We start from the raw sequence: 21,309 nt of genomic DNA on the forward strand, positions 1-21,309 counted from the left end.
TGGTGTTGAAAATTTGTAAATTGCTTTGAGTACAACTGACATCTCAATATTAATCCTCCAAGCCATGAACAAGGAATGTCCTTCCATTTATTTAGGTCTTCTTTGTTTGCTTTTAGCAATATTTTGTGGTTTTCTGCAGATAGGTCTTCTATATCCTTGGTTAAATTTATTATATATTTGATGCTTTTAGTTGTTGTAGATAGAATTGTCCTCGCTTTCCTCTTCAGATTGTTCATTACTAGTGTATAGAAACACTACTTATTTTTGTGTATTGCTCTTGTACTGCCACTTTGCTGAATTTATTATCCTTATCCCTAGTAGATTTTGTGAACAGAAATAATTTTTAAACTGAGAAATATACCAAGAACTATCTATCACAATTGCATGCCGTCCAGTGCCCAAATCCCAAAGGTAGATTTGAGAGACTATTGGCTGGATTCTGTTCCAACCTCCTGGATACTCAGGTCACTTCTTAAATTGGCACCAATTCTGGAGGTTCTTGGTAGTTAGTAAGTGCTCTGTCATGGAAAGTGGTCAAGGACATCCAAGATGACCCCTTGGTGAGGGTGCTTTACTGATCAGGGTGCAAAGCTAGATTATTATTTTTTATTGTAAAGAATACATATTCACATAAACATTCAAACAGTTCAAAGGGGTAAAAGTGGGACCTCAAAAGCCCCAATTTTCTTGGATGCTCTTTTAGAACTATACCAAGCATTTACAAACATACACAATATATTATTTTCTTTCACACAGATAAGGTCATACTTCATATACTGTTCTGCAGCTTTCTTTGTTCACCTAATGATATATCCTGTGCCACTTTCCCTGATTCTTTTCACCAGCCATATAGGTGGTGTGCTGGCTTGAAAGGATTATGTACTCTAGAAAAGCCATGTTTTAATCCTGATCCAGTCTTGTGGGAACAACTGTCTCTTTTAATCCCTATTCAATAATGTAGGCTGATTTTTTGATTAGTTTATATCCATGGAGATGTGACACATCCAATTGCGGATATTAACTTTTGATTAGATGGAGATGTGGCTCCACCCATTCCAGGCGGGTCTGGATTCATTTACTGAAATTCTTTAAAAGAGGAAACATTTTGGAGAAAGCAGGAGAGCCACAAGAACCACGAGAGCCCACGCAGCCAGAGACCTTTGGAGATGAAGAAGAAAATGCCCCTGGAGAGCTTCATGAAACAAGAAGCGTGGAGGGAAAGCCAGCAGACGTTGCCATGTTCACCATGTGCCTTTCCAATTGAGAGAGAAACCCTGAATTTCATTGGCCTTTCTAGAGTGAAGGTACCTCTGGTTGGTGCCTTAGATTGGACATTTCTGTACACTTGCTTTAATTGAGACATTTTCACAGCCTTAGCATTGTAAACTTGCAACTTAATAAATTCCCCCTTTTAAAAGCTGTTCTATCTCTGGTATATTGCATTCTGGCAGCTAGCAAACTGGAACATATGGCTGTACTATAATTCCTTGATCACTATTGATAGACTTATTTTTTCAGGGCTTTTGTTATTGTTGTCAATACCGATAGTGCTGAGGTGGACATCCTTAAACATTTACCCCAGTGCGCACATGCTCACATATCCAGAGGAGAGCTTCCTAGCGATGGGACTAAATGTGTATCAAGGAACTGCTAATCCTAAAATTATATGATTCTGATAAAAAACATTTTCAAGTGTTCCAACACAGTCAAATGTGATCATTTTTACCTGGTGTTGGGGAATGAATTATGCACCCCCACAAAAGACGCATTTGGGGGGAGTGTGCACCCATTTGTAAATAGGATTTTGAAGATGCTATTATTAGTTAAGGCGTGGTCTCATTCGCGAACAGGATCTTTGATGATCCTATTTTAGATGAGGCCTAATTGAATAAGGATGGGCCTTAATTTGCATGATTGGAGGCCTTATAAAAGGAGAAAATTCAGATGTAGGCAGTCAGAAGAAGCAAGAAATTCCAAAAAGCCAGAGAATAGAGTTTGGCACGTGATGGAAAATCAACATCAGGGAACGCTGCTGACCCAGGGGGACAGCATGGCCTTGCCCACACTTTGATTTTGGTCATCTACCCTTCAAAACCATGAGACAATAAATGCTGGTTGTTTGAGCCAACTCTTGAGTGGTATTTGTCATAGCAGCTCTGGCAAACTAAGACACATGGTTAAAAATCTTACCTTTTCTCAAGTCCAGAAAAGCCTTCACAACTTTCCAAAAATAAATCCACGACCATGAACAAAGATGAATTTTAGACCTTGAATTAAAAGAACCTTCACATTCTCTTTTTCTCTGAAGTGACATTAGAAATTTCTGGGAGCAAATTCTGATCATCACGTTTTTGAGAATAAATCCAGAAAGGTTTTACATTCATTTAATCACTCCTCAATCATTCAATGTATGCTAAAGGGTGCAAATGCCAGCTTCTGGCCTTCTTACCTGTCCCCTCCCATTTGTATTTTCTTCTCAAGCGAAGGCTTGGGAACATTTTCGGAGGTCTCCAATATGATGAGCTAAGAAGCTCAAAAGAGAGGCCATTGTTTGATGCCTTCTACGAATTCCTCTCTTTAGATTTGCCTTCTTCAAGCTTTTCCTTCTCCCACGAGGCTGAAGTAGTAAGGGGATCTTCAAAGTCTATTCAAGCCTGAAAGGAAGAGTCTTCTTCTCTTCCTAGTAAGCCAGGGGGAACCAGTGCAAGACCCAAAGAAAGGAGATCTGGAAGGGGTGGCTCACTAAAGCTCCTCTTCAGCTTTAGTTTAAGGTGCTGTATCTCGTCTTCAATAATTTTTACCTTTTTCCTTTCCTAGGTCTACTATGCAACTGGGAAGTTTTGTAGGACCAAGATATGGTTATGGGACTAGATCAAAAAAGCCATTGAGCCCATTAGGCCTGCTATGGACAGCTTGGACCAAGGATGCAAAAACTGGATGGGGCCTGATTCAGTTCACAAGACCTAGTTCTGTGCCAGGATTTGTGGCCAATACTTCAGCTGTACTGAGATAGTCCTCTTCTTTGCTTCATCCTCTTGCACAGATTCCCCTCTGAGCCTCATAGGGGCTAGCCAGGGTCATGATGGGAAATTCTCCAAGAATTAAGGGACACTGGTACCCAAATATATCTTTCCAGCTCTTTATATCCTAAAAAAAAGAAATGACCCAGTTCAGTCTAGTTGCTGGGGAGTTACCTACTTGCAATAGACTTGCTTAGAAACCTGAAGAGCCTTTATTTGCACAAGGCGCTTCAAAAAGCAGAGCAATTTTAATTCTGTAAAACATAGTTTAAAAACGGCCCAAACATGCTGAGAAGATTCAGAAGAAAAGAATTCTTCAAAAGCTCTCATCCCCACAGAGGATGTTTGTGCTGGGGAAGCTTTTCTTAGATGCGACGAGGACAAAGAAAATGATGCAGTCTTACAAAGCTGACCAAACTCCAGGCCCATTGCAAAACCTGTCCAGCCCTGTTTGACTTTTGCCCTGGCCCCCCTCCTTGGCCATTCTAAGTTTCTCTTTTTCTATTTCAGTTGGGATGAAGAACGTACACGATCTCCCTCCAGGTCGTCCTTGCTGCAGATTTCTTGTAACCCTTACACAGTGGAATTATTTATCTACCCATGAATGGGCAATGAGTATGAATTCGGTAAATCCCTCAATGGTAAAAATATTCTAGAAAAAAAATATTCTAGGCATCAGAATGACACCTGTCAAGGAGACCATCTGCTTTTCAAACCATTTTTAAGTGGTTTCTGAAGAAAGTTTCATTGTACTAATAAAAGCAAATATAGTAGAGATGAAGAAACAAAGGCTCAGAGGTCTTAGCTTGGGACTGTTATTGTTACTTAATACCAGGCAGATGGGCTCTTCTATGCTCCCAAATCACTCCATTCCACTGGCTCTCTCTGGGGCATACTGAGCACAGATCCCCCTGCACACAAAGAGGAGCTCAGAGGTGGGGCCGAAGGGGCTGCCCTCACCTGCCAGACACCATCACATATCTGCAGCCACACCTTAGCCCATCAGCCTCAACAGCAGCTGCGGGACTAGTCTTTTCTCACCCAACCACCAGATGTCGCTTTGGCTCCAATGGAAAGTTCTCTGAAGGACAGCAACTGTGGCTTCCAAAAAATCTCGCCAAGTTTGTACTCCAGTCACTCTAACAAGTACTTATTTTAAAGTCCAACTTTATGTTGGGTACTGCAAAACATTTTTTTAAGAATGTAGGCAATGTTTCTTACTATCAGGCACCAAAGGAAGACACCACAAAGCTAGAAAGATTACTCAAGTCACTGCAAAAATGATCCAAAGGAATGTCGTAGAAATGAACTCTATCTAGGCTAGACCTAAAGGCTTAAGAGAGAAGAGACTGCATGATCGAGACCTTTAAGAACAGAGAAGTTGGATTTGGGTTATTGAGGGGACATGAAGGGTAACATAAAATCTTGGCTTATTTGAGGGACACAGATAAAAGATTTGCCTAACTGGTCTAGGGGAGGGTGTGGGGAAGAGTGGGATAGAAGCTGGCTGGCTTATCGGAGGAGGGAAGGGACAGCTCAAAACCACCCTGGGAACTTGAGGCTTTATCCTCCCGTGTGTCCCTTGAACCTGCCTTGCTAGTATTTCCTCCTCATTCTTTTGTTTAACTGTTTTCTGTGTCTAGGAAAAGGGTGACAGTGACCACAATGCGAAAATAAGAGATGGGATGGTTTCAGGTGGGAGTGAAAGGAAACGATAACTCATTTTGGTTCAGTGAAGTTTGAGGCGACAATGAAATTTTCAAAATGGGAGATCCAGTAAACATTTATCCGACAAATATCGGGCATCTACAGAATGTGAGGCATTGTTCTGGGCGTGGGGAAGATAACAAAAAGAGACAGTTGGTTATCTAGCAGGAATAATAGATTTTAAATACATAATGTTAAACATGAAATAATAAGTTAGCATAGTTCGGGTGAGAAATTTAAATATCTAGATTTGACATCCACCTATTTAGATCATAATTGAAGCCTTTCAGTAATCACTATGCTGGGTTCTGTAAAAGAAACAAAAGATGTTTATGAGAGCATCCCACAAGCTTACCATCTAGTTGAAGAGACAGGCACACTCTCTTATGCAATCAATGGACAATATAGAATGTTAATGAAGTTTACCAGTCAGAGCTCTCAGTGACAAGCAGCAGAAACTGGATAGCTTGTGGAATTATCAGGAGGGCCAGAGAACCAGATTAGAGGTCTCATACCAGGTACAATGCCCCAAATCACACCTGTGCCACCATCCTACCACTTCACTGGACGCAGACCTGCCATTAGCCCCACTCCACTGCCAGCCCAAGAACTTGAACCTTTGACCCTCTGCCAGTACCCTCCCATCACCCATCCTCATCTCATCCAAAGTTGGGGTGGGGTAGGGGTGGGGGGAATGCAGCAGAAATACCCATGCTGCAGCTGAAAACAAGGCTGCAAAGGTGCATAATCTAGAATTTTCCATGTTACAATGACAGGTTGTTCTATCTCCCCTTAGGCTCATAAGGTGGCAACTCCTAAAGTAGAAAGTCAGTTTAAAGGCTGCAGTTTAAAGAATTCTAACATATACCACAGAAAGTATTCGAACGTTCAGGATTGATAGGAATAGCATATGATAAAGTACTGATTGCTCAGTAAAGGAGAGAACGAGAGAGAGAGAGAGAGAGAGAGAGAGAGAGAGAGAGAGAGAGAGAGATATCACTGCACATGACCTACTTTAAGAATGGCCCAAAAAAAGTGGATACAGAAAGCACCACAGGAGGGAGAAACCGGGATCAGAGACTCAGAGATGAAAGGGCTTCAGAGCTCATCTGGGCCACCCCTCCAACCTCAGCAGGAAGCTCTTTACAACCAAAATTAGGAAAGGCATGAGGAAGTGTCCGCACAGCTTGTATGGAGACAATGGAAACTCTACCTCTAACTGTGAAAGAGAAGCTCATCTCTTCTATACTTTTCCATGTATACAAATGATACCACTAATTCCCCAGCTCTTCTTTGATTCTTCTCCCCTTTTCTCTACTTAGATGAGTTTTTACCTTCTGTTGATTGTCCTACTGCAAGTGTCACTCTGACTTCTCCCTTTCCATTACGTTTCGTCCTTGTGTCTGGATGACCCAAAATGTCTCCAGATGATCTCCGAGCCTTTCAGTTGTTCTCTCAAATTGTCCTGCATATGACTATAAGATTAATATTCTTAAAACTATTACTGCAAATTATTCCCCAGCTCACACAACTATAATGACTTTCAACTGCCCACTGCATCAAATCTGAACTCATTTGCAGATGTCAGCTGTACTGAATCCTCTAACTTATAATTCTCTACATTCATCATTCACTAACAATGAGGAAACCCAGTCAAAATTGCCTAACTACTTTAAACCACTTGTACTCTATGATTCTATGTAAGTAAAAACCATATTTCTAACAAGTCTCTCATGAATCTTATCTTTTCTACAGGTAGGTAGACCACACTGAAACAAGGAATTCTAGAAAGTGTCAGCTTTCCAAGGAATTGTAGGCATGTATATCAACAGAGCTTCCAAAGTTATGGAACTTGTTAGCTAGTTCTCCAGTGTAGGTCTTTATTTCACGCCTCAATACTTTCTTTTGTACAACCTCATGTCTCCAGGACCGAGTGCATGTTCATTTTTATTTATTTTGCCTTTGGCCCTTCTAACGTACTTTCCCTCCTCCTCTTCATTCCAGAAAGATTTACCCTTTCTAATGTTAACAATTTGCTTTATGTATATTATTTTTGACCTAATAAATAATACCAAGATAGTTAAGCCAACATCTATGCTATTGACAAGTCTAAGGTATAGGCAAAGAAGAAAAGGAAATGGAAAAGAAAGGAAGCAGAAAAAGTAGAAGAATGAAAGCACGAGAGGGAAATAATGCAAAAAGCTACCATTTGCCAAATGTTTACAGTGTGTCAGATATTCTGGTAGCCTATATTCTAGATTCTGGCTGTGCATATTCTAATTATTTCATATCAGTGAGATCATACAATATTTGACCTTCAGATACTTTCTATACAATACTTCTACTCCTCAGAATAACATTGTAAGGTAAGTACTGCTGCAACTTGGGTTTGGCTAAATTACTTACCTGAGGCTATACATCTAATAAAGTTCAGAGACAAGAGTCCAATGCAGGTGAATTTGACCTGTCTCTTGCCACTAGAACATCTCACTTCCGTAACAAAGAATAAGAAAAAAGAACATAAAATGGTGATATGGAGATTTTACTAACAAGTGCTTCAAGCGCTACTCAAAAATAATAGTATCCTCAGTTGCCAACTATTATCTAGAAATAGCCATTCATTTATCAGCATGACAAAATTTAAGATTTTATCTTATCCTTATAAGATCTTATCTTATCCATACCTTTACCTCATTACATTGACATACACACGCTCTCTCTTTCACACACACACACACACCCACAGCTAAAAGAGCTCCTCTTTGAGTTCATTGCCTCATCTTTGCACTTATGTCTGGGTCCCTCTTTAAGAGTTTCTTTATTTCTTCCCTTTGTGCCTTAATTGTCCATTATGTTTCTCCCCCTTCCCCTTACATCTTCTTTATAGCAGTGCCTCCTTTTCTTTATTTTTTCATCTCCCTTATTTCCTACACATCTCTCCTACTTTAAGAGACTGTTGCGCCCAGCAGGTTCTCAATAGCTATTTATTTTAAGCTCTATACTTTTTTCACGTCAGCCCCACCACTACCTTTTGTCTTCCTCCGCGGTCCTCCTCCCATTTCTAAACAGCTCTTCCCGCCCTGCTCCTCCTTAACCACCCACGCCCCTTCCACTAGTCCTCCCTGGCTCCTCACAAATTCCAGTGGTCGTCCCATCCACCGCTCACCCCTTTTCCCGCTTTCCCCCCCCACCCAGGTTCCAAAGCACGAGGACTCCTTGTTCTCCTCCCCCATCCTCCAACCAACCCACTTGACAGCCTTGTTGCCATGACAACAGAGCTACTCTAAGCCGAAGTCAAGGACCCGGTTGCCAGGGTTTCCGCTTCTCCGCCTCCAGCCCCGCCCGCGCGCCTCGCAGCCCGGGCGCCTGCGCAGAACGCCACGCGAGGGGACTCTGAGCCGGGGCGGGGCGGGGCGGGGCGGGGCCTCAACGGAGAGGGAGGGAAGAGGGAGAAAGGATAAGAAAGGGAGCGGAGCTGGCGCCTACGGTGGCCGAAGAGGGACGCGCCGAGCCGGAGGCCGCAGGATGGTAGGCTGTGCGAAGAGGGAGGGGAGGGGGAACGGAGGGGCGTGGGCTGCACCTGCGGGGACCTTGGGGGCTGCCCTGTGTAGGAGCCTCTCTTTCTGCCCTCTTATCCTCAGGGGCCGAGCCGGCCTCGGAAGGAAGAGCTGGAAATGACATTAGAAAGAAGGGGCGGGAGGCGGGGGCCGCATTTGTGGGGCGAGAGGGGGCTGGCCCGGGGACGGCGGAACCGCGCCGAGCCGGGAAGGGCCGTCGCGCCTCGGTCCGGGGGGCGGGGCGGGCCACTGCCTTAGGGAAGTCGCCGGAGGTGTAGGGGCGCGGGGGTCTGTTCGTGGAAAAGGGAGCGAGGGTCGCCCGTCACCGAGCCCCTTGGTTCCCGTGCGTCCCAGACGGGAGCGGCGAGAGCCTTGGGGCCGAGCGCCGTGTGGGAGGAAATAGTTTCCGGGTCTGAGGAGTGAACGTCCTGCCTCGGGTTTATGGCCATGCTCGCCTAGAAGCTGGCGTGAGGTGGAGAAGCCAAGTGGGCTTGAGGTTTTGCTGTTAGGGACCCAGGTTTTGGGATCCCCGAGTCTGGCGCGCTTCGCTCTCCGCCTCCCAACCCCTTCTCTTTCCGGAGCCCTGGCCTTCCGTCTTCCTGCTCACACTCCTCCCCCAACCCCCGTCTTAGAAACACAAGGCAGCCTTGATCCCTGTCTTTCCATGCCTCCGTCCCACTGCACTGACTAGCCCCACTTCCCTTTCCTCATCACTGAAAACCCTGGCCTTGAATTATGGTTTTTAGCCTACTGAGCTAGTACTGTTGCAAACACCCAGGGATTCCAGGAGAGGGGAGTGGCTGGGCAAAAGAGATGCCTGGGGGTTGTGGCCCTGACCCACTGCAACCGGGAAACTGGAGGTCCAGGAGGTAGTCAGGGCTCTGCCCTCCCCTCTGCCCCTTCATTCAGCTTGCTCTTTGTTCCACAAACATTCCCTGGGAGAACCACCCTGTGTGGCTGTGTTCGAACTCAGCAACTGAAAGGGAACTTGGCCTCATGGAGTCTGAGGAGTGGGCACTTAACAGGAGGGGCCCCTACAAGGAAGAAAAGTTGAGAGAAGGAAATCAGGAGCCAAATGCCTGGATGGTGGAGGGGAGAAGAGGGTAGAATTTGGGAATCCTAGTTACCTTGGGCCACTATAGAGGCGGATTCCCCTGGGCATAGGACTGGCTGGCACTGAAAAATGATGTATTTGGGATATCAGAAAAGCATATTATTAGAATGGGGTAGAGAAATGCAGTAGCTTCTCCAAGGCACAAAATTCCCAGGAGGTGGTTTCCAGAAACAGTACAGAAGAGAATAAATATCCCTTTAGCATCAGCCATGGGCTGCTTGTCACTTTGCTAGGCCTTTTCTCTTCAGTTTGGAGAACAGGGCTACGAAGCAGGTGGTCATAATTCCTAACATGTTTTAGTGCTTTCCATGTGCGTAGATCAACATTATTCCCTTCTACTGGCTCTATAAGGTAAATACTTTGGTTATCTCATCTTACAGATAAGAAACTGAGGTCCCGAGACAAAGTAATTTGCCCAAGTCCATACACACTAGGAGAGCCAGGATTTGAACCCGAAGGACAGACTCAGGAGCTCTGACTTTCCTCATAGGGAGAGACACCTGCTGGGGGTGGCAGCGGATGGGGAGAGGAGTGGGCAGTATCCAGAGGTGACAGTAAAGGGATAGCTCTTTGAAGAGAATTTCTGACCTTCAACTCTGCCCCCTCCACTCCCAGATGCGATTCATGCTGCTGTTCAGCCGGCAGGGGAAGCTGCGGCTGCAAAAGTGGTACCTGGCCACGTCGGACAAGGAGCGCAAGAAAATGGTCCGGGAGCTGATGCAGGTTGTCCTGGCCCGCAAACCCAAAATGTGCAGCTTCCTGGAGTGGAGGGACCTCAAAGTTGTCTATAAAAGGTGACTCACCACCTACTTTCAACCCTGTCTAGATCCTGCTTGGTTGGAGTTTGGCAGTGGATTACGAGAAACGTTGCTGAGAAATAAGGGGCCCCTAAGGTCAGGATGAGCTAGGAGCCAGGGACATCTGGAGGGCGGTGATTTAACTCAGGCTTCCTTTCCTTTCCAAACTCTCCTTGAAGAGTCCGTTTCCCGAATAGGTTTTGCTTAAGCCTAGCACCCACCCCAGACATATACGTCTGTCCGTATAGGTCCTTCCTTGTCCATTGCTTATCTCCATTGCTGTCCCATTGGACAGCCCTAGATCCTGCCCCACTTTTCCCAACATACACAGACACAAACACACACACACTCTTTCCAGTCCCTTCTCCTTTAAGCAGGTGAATTAATTGGCTCAGGTTTTTGCTGAGTCAAACTGAACAGTTCAGAGGGCAAGAGGAAAAGAGTCTATCTTTGCCTGTGTCTGTGAGAGAGCTGTAAGAGTCAAGCTAAGATCAAACCAGTGAGTTACTGTTTGCATGCCCCGGGGCCACCTGGCCTCTGTCCAGTAGAGGTGTGGACCCTGGGCCGGGAAGGAGGGAAAACAGGAGCTTTGAGGCCAGAGAGCCTAGATTGGGAAGCAGGTCTAGCAGCCCCCCAGCTATGCCTCACTTGCTCCTTTTCCAAGATATGCCAGCCTCTACTTCTGCTGTGCCATTGAGGGCCAAGACAATGAGCTCATCACGCTGGAGCTGATCCACCGATATGTGGAACTCCTGGACAAGTACTTTGGCAGTGTAAGTCTCCCCACCTACCCCAGCTTCTGTGCCCAGCAATCCTCTCTTTCTATCAAACTCTGGAGCCCTTTCCAGCCTCTGCCTGAAGACTCCAGGAGAGGTGAAATTGGAGTATCACAAACAGTAATTAATCTCCCTTTTTAAGCTATAAACCTTTAGCAATACCCCTTAACAATCCCTGGGGGAGTGGGGCTGTGAACTGGAGCCTGCCATGTGCAGCTCAGCTCAGGACAAAGACAGAGGCCATGTCCACTTTGTATCGGTTGTTCCTGACCTTGGCTACATATTGGAATCTTCTGGAAAGCTTTCTAGCTATATAAGTGTTTGGATCCCATTCCCAGATTCTGAATTACCTGATGTGGAGTAGACAGCTCAGATCTTAGATGGGGAGTAGTAATAACTCCAAAATGTGTATTCCGCTTAACTAGTCACAGAGTGCCCTCGTGTTGTTCTCTTCACTGCTCCTCAGAAGTGGGTGTTATCTCCATTTGCAGATGAGAAAACCGAGGCTGAGAGACACTGGATAGCATGGACAGCTAGCTGTTTAGTGGCAGAGCTTTTCTTGGAACTCATGCCGTCTACCCCATTCCCCAGAAGCTCTGCTTTCCCTGCCCCAAAGAGCCTAGGGAGGGAGGCTAGCTCAGCCTTGGGTAGGAATGGTGTTACGGATTTTAGGAGGAAGTGACAGGAACCATAGACAGGGGTAGACTGGGGCAGCTACAAGTTCATGATTATGGAGAAAGAGGCAAAAGCAGGAAGTGAAAAAGGAGAGCCAAGTATTGAGGGAAGAGAGGGCCCAGGACCTGGGACAAGAAGGCGTGGTGGGAGGAGAGGCCATGCAGAAGAGTGAATATGAGAAAAGAGGGGGCTAGGGCGAGGCTAGGGCAGGAACATACCTCTGCACTCATTGTTGCCTTCTCACCCTCCTCCCCAGGTATGCGAGCTGGACATCATCTTCAACTTCGAGAAGGCCTACTTCATCTTGGATGAGTTTTTGATGGGGGGTGATGTCCAGGATACCTCCAAGAAGAGTGTACTCAAGGCCATCGAGCAGGCAGACCTGCTGCAAGAGGTAGGGGCCAGGGACAGTGAGGAGGAGGAAGAATGCGGAGACAGACGGTGCCCGCCCTCCCCTGGGCACCCTGCCCGCCTGCGATCTCTGGCCCCTGCCCGACACTGTGGTGGCTCCCCTCCCTATGGCATCTGACCCCCCACCACACCTAGCCATCCAGCTTTGCCCTCAAGCCCTGACTGCCAGGGGCGGCAGATGGCCCACCTGTGCCAGTTCTCCCCTCATTCTAAGCTCTGTCCTCCTCCCAAGACCCAGGTGTCTCATCCTGGCCAAATCTGTCTTTGGCCCATGCTTCTCTTGGCATCGAGATTGGCTCAGAGACTGGAGGATACCCATGGTAGAGGGCTCTTTTTCTTCCTTGGGTTCATCTCCCTTTTTCTTTTAAAACATACACATACTCACAAGCCTCTGCTTCTCAAGAGCAAAAGGCTGTGGGGATTTGGGGGCTGGGGAAGAGGCTCCCGGGCTGCTGGTTCTCCTTGCTCTCCAGTGCCCCCGCCCTCACCCCATTATTGCCTGCCCCCTCTCTGCTCTGCCACTGCTGAGACTTGGTGCAGGGAGATGAGTCACCGGAATCTGCAGTGACAAGCAAGTCAACCTGAACTGGCTCTGAGGAGGGGGAGAGGTGGGGGCGGGGGCTCTTCTCTGAGGGAGGAGGAAGGGCAGAGCTGAATTTGCCATCTCTGGGTCCCCTTCACCTTCGCACATGCACATGTGCACATACACACGTGTGCACATGTACACACACACACACATACATACACACATACCCTGTTACTCTGCTCTGCCTCGACCCTGATGACTCATCCCTCTGCAGTCTGGTTCACCTTTCCTCGGGGACCTGATGCCAACCTCTTACTCCCCCGCTCCCCCCAAAAGAGAGGACCCGGCCATCTGCCAACCTCAGTCCCCAGAAAGCGGCTTCTTATCCCCCAGCCCCAGCTTCCCTTTCCCCTCAGGTACTGAGACTGAGCCCCCTATTCATGAAGCTCCTAGCTTTGGGTTCTCAGGGTGGTGATGGACTGACTCCGGGCCCCCATCTTCCCATAGTTGACTCTAGGGAAGGACCCTGGAGGCTGGTGAGCTCCCCTGAAGGGCTCTCAGCTGTTCCAGCCTTGGGCTCACGTTGGCTTCTCTCTCCCCTACCCCCATGTCTCTTTCTGCTCCCCATCTCTGACTCCTTCCTTCTGACTGCTGTTGTCTTGCGTCCCCCCATTAATTCCCTGTCTGCTTCCCCTGGTGTCTCTGCGTCACCCTCTGTCTGTCTCTGCCTTAGGAGGATGAGTCGCCGCGCAGTGTGCTGGAGGAGATGGGTCTGGCATAGCCCCCGGCCTGGGCCATGTGGAGATGTGGGGAGCTGGTGCAGAGGTGGGGCATGAGTGGTTGCTTTTCCCGCACCTCTCCAAGGGCCCTTTCCTTGGTGGGACCCAGCTGCACCCCTCTGCTGCCACACCTTCTTTTTGGAGTGAGCTGTGGGCTCAGGACCCTTAAACAGTCCCTTCCTCCACCCCCTACCTCCTGTTTTCCCTTTTCCTTCTGAAGGGTAAAGGAACCAAGAGGTAGGAAAATGTGACCAAGATGGGGGTGCTATTTGGCTTTTATTCCCTGCCTTTGAAGAACTAATGTTACCCAGACTTCCTCCCCTCCTTTATGACTGTAAATATATAAATATGTCAGGTTAAAGGGAAATGGTTTTCAGGGCTCTTCTCTACCCCTTGCCCCCATAACCTACCTCCACCCCCCTGCCCCCAGCCAGTCAGCCAGTACAGCTTCTCTGCCTGGGAGAGGGGGCTTCTGTGTAGGGAGAGGGAAGGCCTTTTCCCTCATCTGCCCCCCTTTCCTCCTTGGCTGTAGTGGGCCTCTGTCCAGTGTCAAGGGGGGAATGACATAGTCACTTTTTTTCTAAACTTGCCACCTTGAGGGAAGGAAGGGTTAGGGGGAGGGAGGGCTTTGTGGGAGATGGGGCCCTGCCCTTCCTTCACTCCTTGATCTGGGTGAGGCAGGAGCCAAGGAGGTGATGTGGGGAAGTATCTGACTTCATTTCCTTTCCTCTGAAATAAAAGGACAAATGTTTCTGGACCTGGCCTTCCTTGGACTCTAGAGGAAAGCTGACACCAGTTGTGAAGCAAGGGGACATTGTCCAGTTACCTTTTTCCCCAAACTAGGCTTTGCCAGATTTAGTTTAAAAAAAGAAAAGAAACCAGTTTAGTTCAACAACAAATACTTTTTTAGTATAAGTTGCTTGCAGTATTTGGGACACATACTAAACACGTATTCATTGTTTACCTGAAATTCAGGGTTAAGAGTCTCCTGTGTTTTATCAGGCAGCCCTGCCCCAAGCAGATTTGGGGGCTCAGTGCTGCTCAACTGCTGCGTCCTTTGCCCAGGAGGAGTCATTGCGAATGAAGTAGCTCCATTCCCCTCAATTAATTTGTTGAAGATTTCAGTTACATGGATTCAGTTTTATTGGGGGGAGGGACTTGGAAGTGCAAGGGCATGTCCCATCCTTGGTGCTTAGAAAACGTTTGAGAAAGGGCTAAAACCAGGATGTTGCTTTGGCTGCCAACCCTGGCTCTCAGTACTCAGGACTAGGAGGCGTAGGGCTCAGTGAAGGCAGAACGTTAGGTGAGGTGGGGCGGGGCTGCAGGAAGGGAGGGAGCTGGGGGGGGGGGGCATCAGATGAAGTCCCTCCCAATTGCCCTGGACGTCCCCACATCTCTTGGCCAAGCCCTGGGGGCCGAAGACTGTTTAACCGCTACCACTACCCCTAGGTTAGAATCTAGGGTTTCTGAAAGTGTGTAAGCCGTATTCTCCCCCCAAATACGGTATAAAGTGATTCCATCCTTCAGCTCTCACTTTGGCTTGGGGTAGGGGGCGAGGAGAGGAGACGGGGGTCGGGGCTGGCGCTGCCCTCACCGCCCCTTGTGGAGGACCACGCAGGCCCAAGGGGACGGGTGAATAACCGAGAACAAAGTCCTAATAAAATAGTCACTTTTATTTCTTAGCAAAACTATTTCCTCCGTGAGGGGTATATACAATCGAGAAGGGAAAGAAGGGATAAATTCACAGCGATTTGAAGAGGGCGGGGGTCCCCAAGTTAAGAAGACAGACACTTCACACAACTAACTGGAACTGCTTTTTCCGGCTTCGTCCCCAGAGGACGAAGTGGGGACCGGGCCCCGCGGAGGGAGGGCATTCGCACAAACCACCTGGCCGCCCGGGCTGACCCAGGTTCACCCACAGCTGAGTTCCGGGAGCCCGGGGCTTCGGACCCAGAAGAGGTCCGACTGGTCTCCGCACCGCCCTGGGGCGGGACTGGGCCCGCGAGTGACCGGGGCAGGGGCGGGGCCGGGCGGCGGCCGAGGGGCGGGGCCGGGGCGCATGCAAACCTGGGGAGCGGAGAGGAGCGACACGGAGGGGGGAGTGGCGCGGCGGCGGCGCGCGGGGCGGGAGTGCGCGCGGGGGGGTCGGGGGCGGGTCACGGGCGCCGGAGCAGCACGTGCTCGATGTAATTCTCCAGCTCCTCCTGCTCCTGCAGCCGGCGCTCCTCCGCCTCCGCCTCCTCCTGGGCGCGCCGCGCCTGTGCCTCCCGGCCCGGATAGCGACGCGGAGGCGGCAGGGCGTGGTGGTAGTGGCGGCGGCGCGAGGCGGAGGGCGGCTGCAGTGTCCGCGGCCGGATATAGTTGGGAAAAGGATGGTAGGGCCCCGGGGGAAACCCCTCGTCCTCCTCCCGATCCCAGGGCGGGAGCACCTCGTTCCAGTCCGGCAGCTCGTCCTGAGCAGGGGCGGGGGGCGGGGGCTGCGGGGAGCGGACGGGGGCGGGGACGGGGGCGACACGGGGGGGAGGCACAGGCTCCGGAGGGGCGTTCTTCTTCCGCTTCCGCTTCTCCTCCACCTCCTCGATGATGCTGACCACGTCGTCGGCGGGCAGGTGGAGTTTGGTGGACAGCTCAATGAGGCTGTCGATCGTCTGCGGGTCCATCTCTTCGTCGTCGTCCATCTCCTCCCCTCCCTCCTCTGCCCCCTCAGCCTCCTTCCGCCGGTGGCCCGGCGTCTCCTCCTGGGAGCGCTTGTCCTCGGCTCCGGCTTCCCCGTCCTCCTCCTCGGCGAACAGTAGCGCATTCTGCCGCGCCCTCTCCGCCTCCTCCGCCTCCGCCTCCGCCTCCGCCGCCTCCTCATCCTCTTCCTCCTCCCTCTCCTCCCCGCCACGTCGCTCCGGCTCCGCCTCCCCCTCCTCCCTCTCCTTCTCTCGCTCCTCCTCCGCCTCCTGCAGCCCCCGACCCCCCAGGCCGCGCTGCCGGGCCCCGCCCTGCAGCAAATACTGGAGCAGCAGGTCGGAGGCGAGGTCGGCCAGCCGCTCCTCCTGCGCCGCGGCCTGCCGCGTGGCCTCCGCCTGGCGCCGCCCGGCCTCTACCTGCGCCAGCCCTTGCTGTAAAAGGCGCTCCCCCGCCTCCGAGCCGCGGAGGAGTGAGCTCTCCGGCCGGCGCGCCTTGGGGAAGGGGGCTCCCAGGCTTTGATACGCCTTGGACAGGGGTGCCAAGGTCTCGCCCAGGTGTGTCTTAGGGGCGGGCACTCCTTCCCCTAATTGGTGGGCTTCAGGAAGGGGCCTGCTCTCTGGCATTCGCGCCTGGGATTGCTGGGGGGCCGGGGGCGGCAGGGGCGCGCGCTCGGGAACGCGCGCCTGAAACTCTCCCCAAGAAGCACGCCACACGCGCTCCGGCCCGGGGCTCTCCAGATTGACTCGGGTCAGCGTGTGCGTGCGGGTTTCCGTCTCTGCTGCCGCCGTCTCTTGCTGGCGCTTGGCGCTGCTCGGACTGAAATCTCGCAGTTCCTGGAGCAGCGACGCTAGTGCCTCGAGCTCGTCAGAGGGGTCACCCACCTCAGGACCACTCTCCTCCTGAGTCTGGGGGCGAGACGGGACCGCGGACGCCTTGGTCTCTGGCGCCGGGAGGCTGTGGGTCTGGCTGCGCACCGTCTCGGTCAGCAGAGCTTCTGCTGCTTCTTCCGCTGGCCCCTGCTGGGAGCCGCCCAGCGCGGGGGGCGAGGCCGGGCGGTCGAGTGCCTGCAGCAGCACCGCGGCCAGCGCCCTGGGATCCACGCCCTGGAAAAGCTCTCCCTCGTCCTTCTGCTCGGAATTCCGAGCGGCTCGGACCTCTGGGGCGCTGCCATCCTTCAGCCCGGGCACCGCGTCCCCAGATACCCGCTCTTTATGCTCAGAGTTGAGGGGAAGTAGCTGCGCCTCGGGGCGTCCCGCAGGCACTGCCCCTAGCCCCTTGACCAGTAGAAGGAAGCAGAAGAGGGCAGAAGCCGGCAACTGGGGAGATTTCATGACCAAAGGGCTGTCGAAAACTGTGAAAGAGAAGGAGCCAGAGAAAGAAGGAATTTCTGTAAAAATCGCCGCTCTCTAATTCTACATTCCCTTCCCCCACCTTTAATTAGGAAATCCGGGGTTTCCCTGATCCCCCAGCCTTACCCAGAAGAGGGATGTTTGGGAGCATAGGATGAAGAGGTTGTGCGGATCTCTGGAGTCGTGTAAATGGGAAAGGAACGTCCGCAACCCTGGCTTCCCCCAGCTAGTCCTCGCCCCCTTCCCTGAACCATCTCACTGCCAGCGCCCACGTACTTAGCAGCAAGGATGGGGGGGGGGAATCTCTGCTCCCTCCCCGCAGGGCTCCCCGGATGGTGCGTGGGCGACTTCACCAGCAGGAGAAAAGCGGCAACTCCCCCATTTATTAGGGACCCTTATCGGGTGCTCCCCGCTGTGTTTTCAACACCCCCGTCCAGGAGGAGAGGGAACCCTCCCTCACGCCCACGCTGCCGAGGGTTTGAGGGACGGACAGCGGAGTATTTACCAGCTGGTGTCACGACGCGGGAGGTGGAGAGGAGGGTCGGGGCGGGGTGGGGACAGGGGAAGATCGGGACGCGTCCGCCTCGGCTCGGAGCTGTGGATTGGTACCAGCGACGGTCGAGGTCTGGCGTCCTCTGGGCCGGGCTCCGCTGGATCCGCGCGGCTCCAGGCGCCTCGCTCGCTCCGGCTTCAGCACGCTGGACAGCGCCCGCGCTGCCACCGCTTTATAAAGGGAAGCGCTCGGGGTCACGTGGGCGCGCCCCGCCCCATTGACGTCAGTGTTCATTCATGGGGAAGCGGGCGGGCGCCGCGAGGCGGGAGGACACCCAGCGATTGGAGGGCGCGCGCCTGTCCCGTCCCGCGCCTGCGCATTGGGGTCGTCGGCTGGAGGGGCGTGCGCTAGCCAAGCGCCGGGGAAATGAATGAATGAATGAATGAATGAAATACCAAGGCGGACGGAGGAGGGGGCTCTGAATGAATGAAGGAGGGACGAGGAGAAAAGGATGAATGAATGAATGGAAAATGAATGGAAGGGTGGATGCGAAGACCCTGGCAGACGGGAGGGTGGGTTACAGAGCGGCTTGCAGCCACTAGAGCCCGCGGCGCTGAGAGGGATAGGAAGGAACACTCCCAGCGTCTGCCTGGGCACCAGTAGGAGATCCATACTGGGGAGGGAAGGATAAGGGCTCGTAAGCCGGGAAGGGGACCGGGCTCCCCACCCCTCGCCCGCGTGGTCCTTGGGGAACACGCCCAAGGACAACGGGCACCCGTGAGAGAGGCACGGATCTGCGCGCCGGTGGGCGCTGTCCGCGGATCTGCGGTGCGGGTGCCGGCGCTGGGCCGGGGCGCACGGGTGGATCTTGCGGTTTGGGTAATGCCATCGGGAAGGATCCGAGTCTGGAGAGGAAGGGGAAATCTGTGTGTCACTGGGCTCGTGTCTGTTCACGGCCGGTGCGTGTCTGGAGAAAAAGGTGTGTCTGTCTTTCTGTCCGGCTGACTGTGCCCCCCGCTGTACCCCCTTTTAAGCCCACTTCTCTCCACCCTCCTCTTGCTTCTTTTCCTCCCGCCGCTTTCCCCTCAAAGGACATTTGGAGGGCGAGACCAGACCAGTGGGGAGGGGGTTGCGCAGGTGGGGGAGTGAGTCAACTCCAGCTCTCCCCTCTGCTTAAAGGGAAGGTTGGAACACGGAGTGGGAGGTGGGGACTGCAACGTCAGATGGCGCCCCTCTCTGCCACCGGACCCTTCGACCGTATCTCCTGCCAGGAAGGTTGAGGCTGGGGGCTTGGGCAGCTAGAGGTTCCGGGGGGTGGGGGCGATGACGCACAGATTGCGCAAAGAGAATCCATCAGCTAGCCGGGTCCGGTGAAGGGAGACCAGCCGTAGGCGGGGGTAGGGGGGACGGAAATGGGGAGGGGGAGAGGGGAGGGAGGCGAGGGGAGCAGCCACTGCAGGAATGAAGGGGAGGGAGGGAGGCCAGAGGGGGCTGCGGTGCAGGCAGAGAGCTGTGCGGGGGCGTGGGCAGCGAAAGGGGGGAGTGACAATGACACATGCCAGACACACAAGAACTGCGGACACAGGGGTGCCTGTGGGCACACATAGGGCACCCGCACCCTGAGATTCAGGAAACCGGAATCAGGGCTTTCCGAGTCAATCATTCTCCCTCATCCCCATCTCTTCCCAGCACTGACCCTCATTCTCCGCCGATCCCCCCGCCACACACACACACACACACACACACACACACACGCACACACACTCACGTGCTTTCCCTCTATAGCCAGCAGTGGCTTCTTGCTTCCATCAATGGCTTGACTTTCCCAGAAGAAAGCCCATCGGCTCTACGGAGAAAGAGGTGGGGAGGAGTGGAGAGAAAGAAGAGAAGGATGGGGGCAGGAGAGAGGGGAAGAAAGGAAGGGATCTGAAACAGATAGAGGGAGGAGGCTAAAAGGGGGGGAAATTGAGAAATAAAATGACTGGGGGTGCCAAAGAAAGGAAGAAGAGGTCTAGGCAGGAGACCCCACGGCACTGCCTCACCATCCCCCAACTCTCCAGGCCCTCTGCTGCCCCCACACCCCCTTTCCCCTTCTCCCCCCTCTCCATTTCCCTGTCATCTCCCCAGTCTGCTGACTGAGAGGGTGGAATGGGGAGGGGGTCACGTTACCTTCCTGAGGAGGATGAATCAGAGAGAGATGGCTCAGACATCTGGAGAGGGGGAGGGGAAGCCATCCAAGAGAGAAGGAGGGGGGAGGGAGGAGGGAGCCAAGGGGGACAGAGAGGTTGATGGGGGCTAAGAGACAGAGACCAAATGAGAGAGGTCGGCACCCAGAGACACCGTGCACGTCTGGGCTCATCTGTGCCCATGTGCCGGTCTGTGTGCGTGTACATGCGTGTGCATTTGTGTTTGTGTATATACAGAGATTAAGAGATAGGGGATGGGGAAAGGAAATTAGAGGGAAAACCAGTTGTGTATTTAATTCCTCAGAGAGCCCACGGGCAGGGTAATGTTTCCAAGTTAAATGTGCCATCACCTCTTCCCGGCTGCGTGGCTGTGTTTTTGCCAAATGTCCGTGTGCCAGTATGTGTACGAATCTGTCCTAGTCCCATCTGAGTGCCTACATACCTGTGTGGCTAGGAGTTTGGGAATGTGCCCAGTCCTTGGCATCTGCTGGTGTATCCAAAAAATGTGCCTGGCTTGGTATGTCAATAGTACGAGTGCGTGTGCGTATATCTCGGTGTCCCTCCTTTGATGTGTCTTTGTGCGTTTCTCTGAATTATTCCATGCCTGCTGGGATATACTGGTGTTCTGTGTACCTCAGGGTGCCTTTGATATTTCATGGCCCCTTCTCCCCCTGCCCTCCACCTCAGAGTCACTGCTGTCTCTAGATCTCAGTATTCAAGCAGCCCCAAGTTCCAGGTCCTAACCCCTTGTCTCCAGAGACTTACCCCATTCCTCCATTCTTCCCCAACCCCCCACCCCACCCCTCCCTCCACCCAAGCCTGGAGGCCCAGGGGAGCTTCCCATAAAGGGACATCCCAAGAGCCTCAGTCATCGTGGGAGGAAGGAAAGTGGGAGTCTGATGGGAGTCGGGGCACCAAGGGCCATAGGCTTGGTGATTCCAGTCTGAATCTTGCCCCCTCATGCCTGCCTAGGGCTGCTGCTGTCGCTCTCCATCCCACTGCCCTAGCCGGTCCGCTCAGTCACCCACCCCCACCTCCATCCATGGGATGTGCCCTGTCCTTCATACCCTGCTGCCTCTGGGGGCTTCTGGGAAAGAGCTGGACTGGGGCAGGTTCTTGGGATGGAGGAAAAGAGGAAAGAGAGAGAAATGGAGAGTCAGATCTGGCAAAAGCAGCTGACATGGGGACCTGGAGGGGACTCCTCACGTTTGCTCTGAGTTGTTTGCATGAATCCACGTCTCTG

The 21,309-nt window shown here is 52.0% G+C and overlaps 2 protein-coding genes and 1 long non-coding RNA gene across 3 annotated transcripts; 1 reads left to right on the plus strand and 2 right to left on the minus strand.

Annotated features, from left to right (window-relative positions):
• Positions 1-6,067: 6,067 nt before the first annotated feature.
• LOC143666846 (uncharacterized) lies at positions 6,068-7,699 on the minus strand. The gene is made up of 3 exons (XR_013167748.1): positions 7,602-7,699; positions 7,134-7,217; positions 6,068-6,202 (listed from the first exon to the last, which is right to left on the minus strand). It is a non-coding gene; the product is annotated as an uncharacterized LOC143666846 (long non-coding RNA).
• Positions 7,700-8,124: 425 nt separating this feature from the next.
• On the plus strand, positions 8,125-14,119 carry AP1S1 (adaptor related protein complex 1 subunit sigma 1). Its single transcript, XM_077140843.1, has 5 exons — positions 8,125-8,255; positions 10,014-10,192; positions 10,860-10,968; positions 11,903-12,040; positions 13,317-14,119. Exons 1-5 carry the CDS (start codon positions 8,253-8,255, stop codon positions 13,362-13,364), a joined length of 477 nt encoding a protein of 158 aa, XP_076996958.1. The 5' UTR covers positions 8,125-8,252; the 3' UTR covers positions 13,365-14,119.
• Positions 14,120-15,518: 1,399 nt separating this feature from the next.
• Positions 15,519-17,385, minus strand: VGF (VGF nerve growth factor inducible). The gene has a single exon (XM_077140190.1). It carries the CDS (start codon positions 17,367-17,369, stop codon positions 15,519-15,521), a length of 1,851 nt encoding a protein of 616 aa, XP_076996305.1. The 5' UTR covers positions 17,370-17,385.
• Between the last annotated feature and the right edge of the window lie 3,924 nt (positions 17,386-21,309).

This window comes from Tamandua tetradactyla, chromosome 23 (assembly GCF_023851605.1).
Source record: "Tamandua tetradactyla isolate mTamTet1 chromosome 23, mTamTet1.pri, whole genome shotgun sequence".
NCBI classification, from domain to species: Eukaryota; Metazoa; Chordata; class Mammalia; order Pilosa; family Myrmecophagidae; genus Tamandua; species Tamandua tetradactyla.

What these genes read in the sequence shown, in the direction of transcription:
- AP1S1 (XM_077140843.1), top strand. An exon ending in CTCAAAGTTGTCTATAAAAG is followed by an intron (nt 10,193 to 10,859) that starts GTGACTCACCAC and finishes TCCTTTTCCAAG; the next exon opens with ATATGCCAGCCTCTACTTCT. An exon ending in TGGACAAGTACTTTGGCAGT is followed by an intron (nt 10,969 to 11,902) that starts GTAAGTCTCCCC and finishes CCTCCTCCCCAG; the next exon opens with GTATGCGAGCTGGACATCAT.
- VGF (XM_077140190.1), bottom strand. Translation starts at nt 17,369, where the DNA reads ATGAAATCTCCCCAGTTGCCGGCTTCTGCCCTCTTCTGCTTCCTTCTA.